Below are 12,136 nucleotides of genomic sequence, written 5' to 3' on the forward strand. Positions count from 1 at the left end.
CCATTGTTTCAACAGTGACAGCAAGAGGTTTGGGAACTGGTCTTTTGTAAATATGCCTTTTCATAAGAGCTAAGCCTGAGGTAAAGCATTTCATCTGGCATTTTCATCTCCTCTTTCCATAATGGATTCTCACTCCTGCAGGGACCAGCAGGGAAACTAAATAGCCATTTTTCAGTGAGATGCTCTCATTTTACAGATGCTAAGACTGGGGCCCAGAGGAGGAGTGATGTGTCCATGCCTTGTTTATCCACAGAATCACAGCCACAGGTGGTGTGATAATCCTCTGCTATCAATAGGCAATGCCCACTCCCATTGATACAAGCCTATGTGGAAGATTCTTTTTTATATAGAAAGCTTCCTTGAGAGGTTGTGTGGAATAATTGGAAACTAGAAACACCTGGATTCAAATCCTGTCCCCCAAAATTTAGCTGTTAGACCTTGGACAAGTCAGTTAAAATCTACGAATCTGTCCCTTCACTTTTAAGCCTGAGATCGGTAGTCCTTTCTACCAAGTATTCAAGAACATAATATATAATTTTATATATATATATGTTTCCTTCTTTCTTTCTTCCTTTCTGAGTCTTTAATGTGGGACTTGGAGACCCAGACCTACTAAGCACAGATCCTCTCTCTCAGTTCTTTAAGGAAAAATCCAAAGCCCAGACTCTAGTCACTGCTTGTACAGTTCTGCAAATCAGCTGTTTGTCAAATGGATACAGGCTAGATCCAAAGCGAAGAAACCGAGAGGGTACAGGAGTGATGTTGGCCTCACTTTTCAGTACTTGACCTTTCCGTTGATAGGTTGTTGTCTCTAGATGAGATCCTGCAGAGCAATAGTATTCTTTTATGGACATGTATAGGATTGTGATCATCCCTTTTCTAGCCTTGACTATGACACTATACTTTCTTCATCACCTGTCCAGCAATTTCAGGAGGGACCCAGGAGCATAGCATGTCCAAATCTAGCTAAAGCAACCAGGGTAGGGGCCATAATGGGGAATCACTTGTGAGAGGAAAGACTCTAGTGAGATAATCTATTGGAAAGTTCTTGATTGTTGTTCAGTCTTGTCAAACTTTCAGAGGTGAAAGCTCAGATGGTGTGGCTGGAGGGTTTGGGCAGGACAATGCTATTCTTCCTTAGCTGAGTCTCATGAGATACATTTTCCAGGATTGGGGTCCTCAGAGTTACATGAGTGTAACAAATTCTTCTTGACTTGTGGTCCCCTTTGCTCTCACCCACTGTCTTCTAGGTCCTAAAATGTCAGTGGAAAAATACAGATTTTCCTAAAGGTTTTGCAAGAAGTTGGAGGAAGAGAACTATATCATAAGTACACATAAAATAGCCTAAAGATGACCTTTAAATATCCCAACCCTTTCTTTAATATTTTTCTTGCTACACAGCTGGCACATCTCTCTAGCCTTCTGTTCCTTTCCCTCTGTGCTACTCTCTAGATGTGGTCAAACTTCCCCCGCCACACACACCCCTTCCATACCCCACTTCCACACCCCACTCAGGAAGACAAAAGCTGGTTTGACAGAGTTCAGAAAAACAAGTGAGGACTAACTCTTGCCATTCAAGCATGTACCACTGGAGTTCCAATCCATTTTTCTCAACTAGAAATAGGAATTATCTACTCAAGATCCGAGAGACACCTGAGTTGACTTGATCCCAAGTCTGTTATTGCAAAGCAGTTGCATCTTCTAAAGGAAAAGGGGGGCCTTTTAAAATTGGGAGTCTGGGAAGGAACACATTTGGGGTAGGATGGAGACAAGGGTTATAAATAAAGAGAATAAAGCTCTATTGGAGATTTTAAACCCCATTGATGGGATCTCAATGTAATGTTTGAAGGGGGATTAAAAGGGGTTTGCAAAAATTAACCACCTATTGTGTGCCAGTCACAGGGCTTTGTGTGCTGACACAAGGTTTCAATGTGATGATAGAAGTAAAGCCTGGCACTTAGCACGCACTAAATAGTGGTCATCATTATTACTTAATGATGGGCCAAATGGGCTCAAGGGGTTAAATAAGGAGCTCAAGTTTCCTCAGAATTGGAAATCAGATCTGATTCTATCGTGTTAATACCATAGACAGGTAAGATTCATTGACCACTGACAGGATGCTCTGTCTCCTACCTATTTGTTAACCTCTTCCCGTGCCTCTTTTCTAGTAATAATTGATAATAGAATATTTAGCATGTGATGGTTTTTGGCCTGTCTCCAGGAGTATTCAAGCTAAGTCCTGGAGCAGAAGGTGAGGTGGCTCAAGAAATCCTCAACTTTCTTCACTTCCACAACATATTGAAGCTAATAAACCAAAAAATTAGTTTGTCTTCAGGGTTGTCTGCTCCAGGGCCATCTGTAGCCCAGCAGCATCTCTCTGCACTCAACACTGATTGCTTTAGAAGGGACAAGAGTCAGAAGGGAAGTCTGAGGCATTCAGCATTCTGAGCTCCTTCTTTGCAGGCTAACACACACACACACACACACACACTGTAGAGGGCCTGGAAACAGTAAAGAGAGAAGGGTAATGAATCCTCAAAACGTGATGTGGTCAGGGGACCAGGTGATGCAGGAGAAAGCAAGAGACCTCTACCTCGGCAACTGGATTAGTCAGGCTAGGCTAGGCTTTGCTGCCATAACAAGCTAATACCCAACTCCCAGTAGCTTAATACCACAAAGGCATATTTGTTGCTATGCCATCTGGAATATATGTGGTCTCAGAGAACCCCTGAGCAGGGGAAGAGAAAGCATGGAAGTGGTAACTTGGATCTTAAATATGTCACTTGGAAATGACTCATGCCACTTCCACTTACATGGCCTTGATGAGAGCTAGTCACATGACAACAGCCCAACTTCAAGTTGACTGGAACTCTTTCCTATGCCCAAGGAGAGATGGAACAGACACTGGTAAACATGAGACATCACTAGAACCATATATGTAAATAGGACCTTTTACTGTTTCTGCCTCCTTTTGTGTTTTGCTGAGATCCATGATCCATCCCATTATATTCTGCCCACCAACTAGAAAAATCTCTCCCCATTCCTGCATTTATCCAGCTGTCACTCTGTTCCTACCCCAGGTAGCTGAGCATTACTGCTAAGCACAGCATGGGTTGCAGACCCAGAGGGTGGAGTGGGGAGGCACCTCCTCTAGGCCCACCAACCCAACTAAGGCTTTAACTCTTTTCCATTTGATCCTCAAAATGACTTCATGAGATAATTATTACCTCCACTTTATAAGTGGAGAAACTAAAATTTAGAAATGTATGTAATTTTCCAAATGACACAGCTAGTGAGTGAAAAATACTGAATCAGACTTTCATGTATTCATTTACTTTTCAGTAAGCATGTATTGAGTACAACTTAGTATTGGTATGTAATCCCACATTCCCTAGTAGTTAAAAACATCATCTTTAGATTTGGATGGTCTTTGATTCCAGGTAGGAAAAGGTACTAAACTATTCTGTGTCTCTGTTTCCCCATCTATAAACCAATGACAATAACACCACTTATGGCTGGGTGCGGTGGCTCACGCCTGTAATTCCAGCACTTTGGGAGGCTGAGGCAGGTGGTTCACCTGAGGACGGGAGTTCGAGACCAGCCTGACCAACATGGAGAAACCCCATCTCTATTAAAAATACAAAATTAGCTTAGCATGGTGGCCTGTAATTACATGCCTGTAATCCCAGCTACTCAGGAGGCTGAGGCAGGAGAATCACTCGAACCTGGGAGGTGGAGGTTGCAGCGAGCTGAGATCATGCCATTGCACTCCAGCCTGGGCAACAAGAGTGAAACTCCATCTCAAAAATAAATAAATAAGTAATACCACTTACTTCACAGGGCTAATGTAAGAATTTCATGAGCAAATGTATCGAAAGTACTTAATATAATACCTGGCTTGTAAGACACACTCAACAAATAGTAGCTCATGGGAGAGCCAACGAATAAATATAAGTCCAATAAGGGCTGTGGTCAAGGCAAAATCAGGATGTCACTGGTGGGCAAGAAGGGAGACATAAATCAACTTTGGGTAAGCTATTTCAGAATGTGTGATCACTAAGATAAGGTTTGAAAGAAGAGTGACATCATGTTGAACGAAGTTGGAAAGTAAGTCAAGAAAGTCTTCAAGCCAAGGGAGTAGGTATGCAAATCATTGAAGGCAAGACAGCATGCCACTGAATTTAAATGGGACAAGGCAAAGGAATGATGGCTAGCAGGCCAGTGTGACCAGATGAGGTTAGGAGTGATCAGGGGCCACCCAGGACTCTGTGTAGCCCCATTATGTGTGATTCATTTTCACACAGTGAAAATGAATCAGAGAAGGAGGACTAAGGCAGGGAGAAGGCTAAAGAATGGGAGAGCAGTTAAGAGGCTGCTGAAGGGGGCCAAGTGGGTACATGTAAGTTATCTCTTCTCTCAAGCCTTGCATTTCTTTTACTGACATGTGAGGGCGACAGTCTTTGTCTTGCCTACCTCAGAGCATTGGAGTTAAAGAAAAAAAAACCTAAAAAAATAGCTACTTAGAACAGGAGTTAGCAAACTCCTCTGTAAAAGGACAGATAGTAAATATTTTCAGCTTTTGCAGGCCTTATGGTCTCTGTCACAACTACTAAAGTTTGTCATTGTAGCTCCAAAGCAACCATACGTATAAGAATATGTATAAGAATGAGTGCAGCTGTGTTCCAATAAAACTTTGTTTATGGACACTGAAATTTGCATTTTATATAATTTCCATGTGTCACAAAATATTACTCCTCTTTCATTTTTCCCCCACCATTAGAAAAATGTAAAAAGCATTTATAGCTCATGGCTGCACAGAAAACAGGGAGTGGGGGACCAGATTTGGCCCACAAGTCATAGTTTGCTGACCCCGACTTAGATTGTGCTTTTAAAATAGCAAAACTTTTCATGTTTTTAAGGGAGAAGTATTATGATTACTATGTACTGGTGGTTAAATTTTATAGTATTTCATGGCTGTTGATCAAGTTTGCCATCTGTGTTATTTTTGAAATTATGTATTTTTTGTTTATCAGTTGGTTTGGAATACTCTATCTTCTCAATTTTGCATAAGGACTTCCTGCAGTTTTGTTGATGGACGACTGGAGAAAGCTGCAGTCTCTGTACAAGCCTAAAACACCTTTCAACCTTTTGTATGGTTTTCTTTAGAGAGGTGAGGGGTAGATTTGAAAGGACAGGAACATTAAAGCCAGATAAACCAGGGTTTGAATACAACCTCTATCAGTTTGTGACCTTGAACAAGTTTTACAAATTCTATGATTCAACATTTCTTCATTCATTCTTCATGTATTCAACAAATATTCACTGAGTACCTACTATGTGTCAGGCACAATGCAAGGCCACATGAGTACACTAGTAAATGGGACACTGTGTCTGCTTTCAAGGAGACTACAGATTTAAGAGAAGGCATCCACTTCTAATACAGTGATATTATTGCAATAAGAAGGGAAGATTAGGGTGTTATGGGAAGACAAGAAGGGGCATCTGTCCCAGATTCACTGACATGCTAAAGACTCCCTAGAGGTAACAGGTTATAAACTGACACCTGATGGATGAGCAGTTGTCAGCCAGGTGAAGGAGCAGGAGGGAGTATATCCCATGCAAAGTGACTCACCTGAGGAAGGCTTACATATAAGCAGGTGGGGGGCTGTTGATAATGGAAAGCTGTTTATCATGCTTCGGACAGGGTGGGCAGTGGTAGTGGAGAGAGACAAGACCAGAGGGATGAGCAAGAGATTCATCATGGAGGGCCTGTGAGCTGGGTGAGGTGGTTTGAAGTTTACCTTGGGGACAACGAGGCAGCACTGATGCATTTCAACTGAAGGATGGAGAGTAAGACTGAAGGGGAACAAGACTGGAGGCAGAGAGACCAGACGGGAGGCTGCTTAAATAATCCATATGAAACACAAGGGTGGCTTGAACAAAGGGAGAATGAAATTAAAGAGAAGGAAGCAGCTTCAAGAGCTTTTCTGGGGTAGAATTAATAAAGCATGGTGATTGATTATAAGAGGGACATCAGAAAAAAGGAGGGCTCCTGTGTGTCTAGACTGAGAAGCTACATGGATGATGGCACCATTTATGCAGAAAGGGAAGTCTAACGGAGAAGTAGTTTCGGTGGAAAAATGACAGATTCATTTATAACCATACTGACCTTTCTGGGTTATTCTAAGTCTTAGAAACATTATATGTAAAGGCACCCAGAAAAGTACCTGGCATGTCGTGGGTGCTTGATAAGTGGTGCCTCTTATTCTTGTTTCATTTTTTTTAAATCTATTTCAGGCCCTGTTTTGTTAAATCATGATGTTCTTTTGCTATTTAGTGTGAGCTCTTCAGAGCCACAGGAATTGCAGTTTTGTTCACCGTGCTGCACGTTTTCATGTGTGTTTCTTTCTCTCCTTCTCTTCTGCATGCTGCCTGGGGACTGGCTTCCTTGTGGTCAGCACCAATGGGCAGCGCCCAGGTGACCCCGGGGACTCCACTCTGCCTCCTTACCACAGGTGATCACCAGAGCACTGGGCGGGTGGGAGGGGAGAGTTGCCCACGCTCAGTGGGTCCTCCAGGCCAGGTGCACCAGAGAGGAACCAGCAGTCCCTCCACCCCACCCACCTACCCACCCCTCCGCCCGTTCACCCATCAACCCACGCATTCATTCATCCACCCATCCATCCATCCCTCTATGCATACACTCATCTATCCACTCACCTATTCATTCCTTCTACTAATTCTTACTAAGTACCTACTGGGTGCCAGGCACTGTTCTAGGCACTGAGATGTACAATGATGAGCAAAAGAAGATATGTTCCAGTGCCTTTCCAGGAGAAGAAACAGCCACTGGTCTAAAAACTACACAAATAAATTTGCCACTTTGAGTGGTGTTACAAAGGAAAGGTACATGGTATTCAAAATAAACAAACCCATGTGCAGCCAAGGGAGTGCTTCACAGGGGAAGCGACAGCTGAGCTGTGATCTAAGTTTGGGAAAAAAGTTGACGTAACAATATTGTGCTTAGGAAATGAGAAGCTCTCACTATGATCAGGTCTACCATTTGTCCCGACAATTTACCCATACCATGATCAGCCTGACTTTTCCTATCTGTTAAATAGGAATAATCCCACCTACCCCTTATGGGGCACCATTTACATTGTAGACTGTACACATGCAGAGGCCTCTGAGACTAAACAAGATAATAAATGTTGAAGGAGCTGCCATGGGTATGCCCAGTCCAGAGTCTATATTTGTTTGAAGTAAATACCAGCCCCTTCCCTCAAGTATACCATAGGTGGAGCTCATTTCACATAAATGTGTGCCATTCTTCAAAGGACGCAGAGCCCACTCATGTCACAGGTTGACGTCCATCGTGGGGCTCAAAAGACAATCTGCTGACCCAGAGACCTCTTTATTGCAGGGTCCGTTTTTAGTCAATGGGAAGTTTCTTGGAGATTTCAAACCTTTAACTGTCACCTCTCTCAAAGTCCTTGCCCAGACAATGGCCTCTGGTCTACTAATCCCTGAACGGTCAGTTTATCATGGTGGAGAAGGAGGTGCAGCAGGCAGTGATGACATGAGTCTGGGCATCCAGTACCTTCACAGTTCACTCCTGTCCACCCCCTTTCCCAATCTCAGAGACATCACTGCTATTGAATGTCTTAGGTTGAATTCCCTGGACACTGAGACTGAGATGGAGATTCTTGTGCAAATTGTTCATTGCAGAGTGTTCTCAGAAGAAAGGGAGGAAGATGAGCTATGGCAGAGGACAAAGCTAAGGGACAACGTGGAGACCTGCATCTGCCTGAGCCCCGGGTAAAGGGGAGGTCTGGAGTAGGAAATGTACTAAAGAGTTGGTCCCACCTTGAGGCAAGGGGACCAATATTTGTACCATGGTGTTGGTCAGCCACTGGCTGTGGGCTGCCATGGGAATGCATGACCTCCTGGGGAAGTGGTTCCCTTTTGCCTAATGGTACTTCTCTAGGAAGGGAGGTATTTGTGAGCCATTTGCTGCCAGCACCCACAGCAGCTGGAGAGTAGTCACACCCGCCCAGTAAAGGAGATTGGGGCTGAACCTAAACAGCATCCAGTATGGTCAAGTTTTGTCTCTGCCTTTGTACTGCCATGGACACCTGTACTCCAGTGTGTCACTGCCAACACCACAGGAATTTCATCTCAGCCACTTCCTGTTAGATTACCTTAAGCAAGTTGCATAACCTTATTTCACGTGCAAAACTAATTATCATGTGTGCTTCATGCAGTCATATTAAAAATTCCATTAGAAAACGCTAGGAATGTTGTGTGCAGTCACAGCACATAGTAGGCCTTTACTGAAATCAGTCCCCAGCCCTACCTTATCAGAGGCCCTTCCCAAAGGGAGGTGGGAGTTGCAGATTGACAGTGGGAGAAAAGTGACTCTCGTCACTGTGCACACCACCAATTTACAGAGAAACAATACTTTTCCAGAGTGTGTGCGAGCTGCTCTGTTTCTGCTGGGCCATTGTTCTCTAGGCTCTATTCAAGTCGAGCAATCAGATAATATTTTCTTTAAACAGAGCCAATCCCATATCAGGTGCTTTTGTTCTTACCTCTTATCTTCTAAGGCGTCTGAATGTTCCTCCTCTGACAGGTTTATTTCATTGTGATCCATTTATTTCCACATGTTTCTCAACCTCATTTGATGGGTGAGGTGTCTGTGAGTGCCATCCCTTTCAAAGGGTGTTTTTGTTAATGTTCGTCCCCTGGTAGCAATAATGGCTGATGTAAATAATAACTTCCTGGGTCTGAGTGATGGGGATATTAGACTTTAAGCACAGGAGCCTCTTTTCATATCAGCACCAACTCAGAGAGCTGCGGGACCACATTATGTAGCAGGGACAGGCCGGCGTTCGGAGTGAGTGGAGGCTGAGTTCAGCTCTCAGCAATGCCACCCTTCTGGGCTGGTGATCCTGGATAAGTTATTTTTCTTTTCCAGACTTCATTATTTTTATTTGGAGAAATTGAAATATTAATAACCACAGTCATAGTTAATCATGAGAACTAAGTGCAATAAAAGCTTTAACTTATTTGCCCATCTAGGTCCAATTAGTTCTTCAGGTCTTCCTGATTTATTGGCTAATCCTTCAAGGAATTCATTGTCTATGGCAAGATTGCTCAACCCCAGCACCATTGATGTCTGGGGCCAGATAGTTCTTTGTTGGGGTCCAGTGGCGGGGGTGTGTCCTGTGCACTGTAGGATGCTTAGCAGCATCCCTGCCTCTCCCCACTAGATGCCAGCAGCATGTCAACCCCAACTGTAACAACCAAATACATCTCCAGACATTCCCAAATGTGCCATGGAGACAAAAATCATCCTCTGTTGTAAACCTCCAGAGCCATACTGTTTAATAGAAATAGAATTTGGATATTGTATTTAATTTTAAATTTCTTAGAGTCACATGAGAAAAGTAAAAAGAAACAGGTGAAGTTAATTTTAATAATATAATGTATCTAACTCAATACAGATGCTCCTCAACTTATGATGGGGTTATGTCCCAATAAATGTATCATAAGTTGAAAATGTTGTAAGTTGAAAATGATTTAATACAATTAACCTACGGAACATCATAGCTTAACCTAGCCTACTTTAAATGTGCCATGCTCAAAACACTTACATTAGCCTAAAGTTGGGCGAAATCATCTAACACAAAGCTTATTTTATATTAAAGTGTTGAGTATCTCATGTAATTTATGTAATACTGTACTGAAAGTGAAAAGCAGAATGTTTGCACTGGTATAGTCTCTACTGAATAGGTATCACTTTCTCAGCAGCATTGTAAAGTCAAAGAATCTTAAGCCCACCTATCTTAAGTTCACAATCATCTGGTATATCCAAAATATTATTGTTATTATAATATGCAATAAAATTAAAAGAACAGATGAAAGATATTTTACATTCTTTTTTTGTACTAAGTCTTTAACATTTGGTGTGTATTTTACACATAGAACACTTCAATAAAATAAATTTTAAAAGTCAGTTCCTCAGTTACACCAGCCACTTTTCAAGTGCTCTAAGTATGTGGCTTTGTGACTACCATTGTGGGCAGTGCAGATCTAGAGGTAACACATCTAGGGTCATCTTTGTCCCTAGTTGGTGGATAGAAATGTATGTGTAGAGAAGAGGCTCAGTAAATATTCAGTTCTTTTATTCCTTGTTGCTCTCTAGGGCTAGGGGACATTTGGCAAAATCTGGAGATGTATTTGGTTGTCACAGCTGGGTGCGAGGGGCTATAGTCACCTAGTGGGTAGAGATCAGGGATGTTTATATTGAGAGAAGGTAAAATCCTCTTCTGGCCAGGATTGGGCATTTTTCTGCAGTGAGTTGACTGGAGGCTGCAGTAGAGAAGTGATCAGTTAATTAACATTAAGAGGACTCAGTCTTCCCCAGGCCCACCAGTGCAGAAAGAAGGCCTCTTTTCATATCCCTCCTGCAGTTCAGCCAGGCCTCAAGGAGGTGGCCTGGACCTCTGAGCCCAAGAGGAGACTGACAGTGTCCAGTCTGGAGGCCAGAGTAGCTGTACTAAAGGTCATCCCCAGGGGTAGATCTGACTTCATTGTCTTGGCCATGCCCCGTGCCCATTGTCAATTTTCTACAGAGAAAAGGGCTGTGGGACAAGCCCTCATCTGGAGCCCAAACTCCATTCCTTAAAACTGGGGACCTTGAGCCAATCACTCAGCCTTTCACCTTTCTGAGCCTCACCTTCTTCATTTATGAAATAGTACAGTTGAGTCCCTGTACAGCCAGGCCCAATCATGGTGAGGGTCAATATAAGAAATGGATGCACTCTTAACCCAGCTCCAGGTTTGAGAAGATATTCGATACAACTTCCCTTATTATTCCTTTATTTCCTGGGCACCTCATGCTAAAACTCTTTCTTATTATTTCCCTGGAAATTCTTTAAATCAGGGCCTTGGCACAGTGACAGGATTCAGATCATCATATACTCTCTTCAAGTTCTTAGCAACTGTCCTTAAAACAACTTTCCCAGGGGAAGCTCTACTTGGACCCAAGTAGAAGGAGTTTGAGCCTTTGGGAGAAAGCTATGTGGGCCAAGAGAAGATGACGAAGCAAGGCAGGAGTCTCCCTAGGGTCCTGCCCTGGGCCCTGTGAGCTTGGACACCCTGAGGCCTCAGTGACCCTCCAAGGTAGCATGTGCCCAGTGGAAGAGGTTGACAGATGGTATGAGAACAGGAACCAGAGGCAGGAGAACTGTGTGAAGCTCCAACCTTAACAGCCTCCATGAGGGGAAAATGCTTGGTGGAGAGAGGTGGAAGACAGGCAGCAGAGGCAGGGGCACAGCCTGCCAGGAGAGAGGGGGCAGCTCTGGGGGACAAAGCACTGGGAATGTCCAATAAGATGATGAAAAGAAAAATATAACAGCAAGTATGTTACATACTTCCTACATGCCATGGAATGTGCTGAGTTTCACATCATTAACTCATTTAAACTTCCTAGCAACTCTGCCAAATAGAGTACTGTTAGTAGTCACAGTTTACAGATGAGGAAACTGAGGGTCAGATAATTAAAAATCACTCAACTCTGAAATGATAAAACTAGGATTCAAACCCAGGTCTTTCAAGACAGTCTGTAATTGTACTCACCATGTTCTGTGCCCATAGACATTAGAGAGCACCTATTCTGAGCCAGCAATGGGAAATACCATGGCAGGAAGGTTCAGGACAGTCTCAGAAGCCACATAATTTACTACCTGAGAGGCTTTGAGCCCCAAAGTTTCCCCATTTTCTTATCTGCAAAATGGAAATACTAATAATGACCAGTCACTGAGAGGAATCATGAGATAAGAAACTTCATTATCTTAGACTTGTGCTGTCATTATTATGATCCTAAACCCATCTTACAGATGAGGAAATTGAGGTCCAGAGAGTGAGCAGCAGGCAAGCTGACCACTGGTAAGATTCAGGCAGACTGAATCTGGGCCAGACTGTGACTGGTGACTGGGCCAGAACTATGGTTCCTGAGAAACGTGAGTGATGGAGGAAATAGGTAAGAGCCCATCAGGGCCTCAGGCCTGGGGCACCTAAAGTGCCGAATAGAAGTCATGAATCAGGGCTCATCAAAGCTTTAGGATATAAG

At 43.2% G+C, this 12,136-nt stretch overlaps 1 protein-coding gene across 6 annotated transcripts in view; it reads left to right on the plus strand.

Annotated features, from left to right (window-relative positions):
• Positions 1 to 12,136, plus strand: part of PTPRT (protein tyrosine phosphatase receptor type T) — a 1,142,918-nt gene that overhangs the window by 944,024 nt on the left and 186,758 nt on the right. For 2 of the 6 annotated variants that reach the window (XM_055264961.2, XM_063633847.1), the window contains exon 14: positions 6,459 to 6,515. The exons of the other annotated variants lie outside the window; for them this stretch is intronic. In XM_055264961.2, coding sequence (XP_055120936.1) covers positions 6,459 to 6,515 — 57 coding nt within the window. The remainder of the gene's footprint in view (positions 1 to 6,458; positions 6,516 to 12,136) is intronic. 6 annotated transcript variants of the gene reach the window in all.

Source organism: Symphalangus syndactylus, chromosome 24 (assembly GCF_028878055.3).
Source record: "Symphalangus syndactylus isolate Jambi chromosome 24, NHGRI_mSymSyn1-v2.1_pri, whole genome shotgun sequence".
Lineage (NCBI taxonomy): Eukaryota > Metazoa > Chordata > Mammalia > Primates > Hylobatidae > Symphalangus > Symphalangus syndactylus.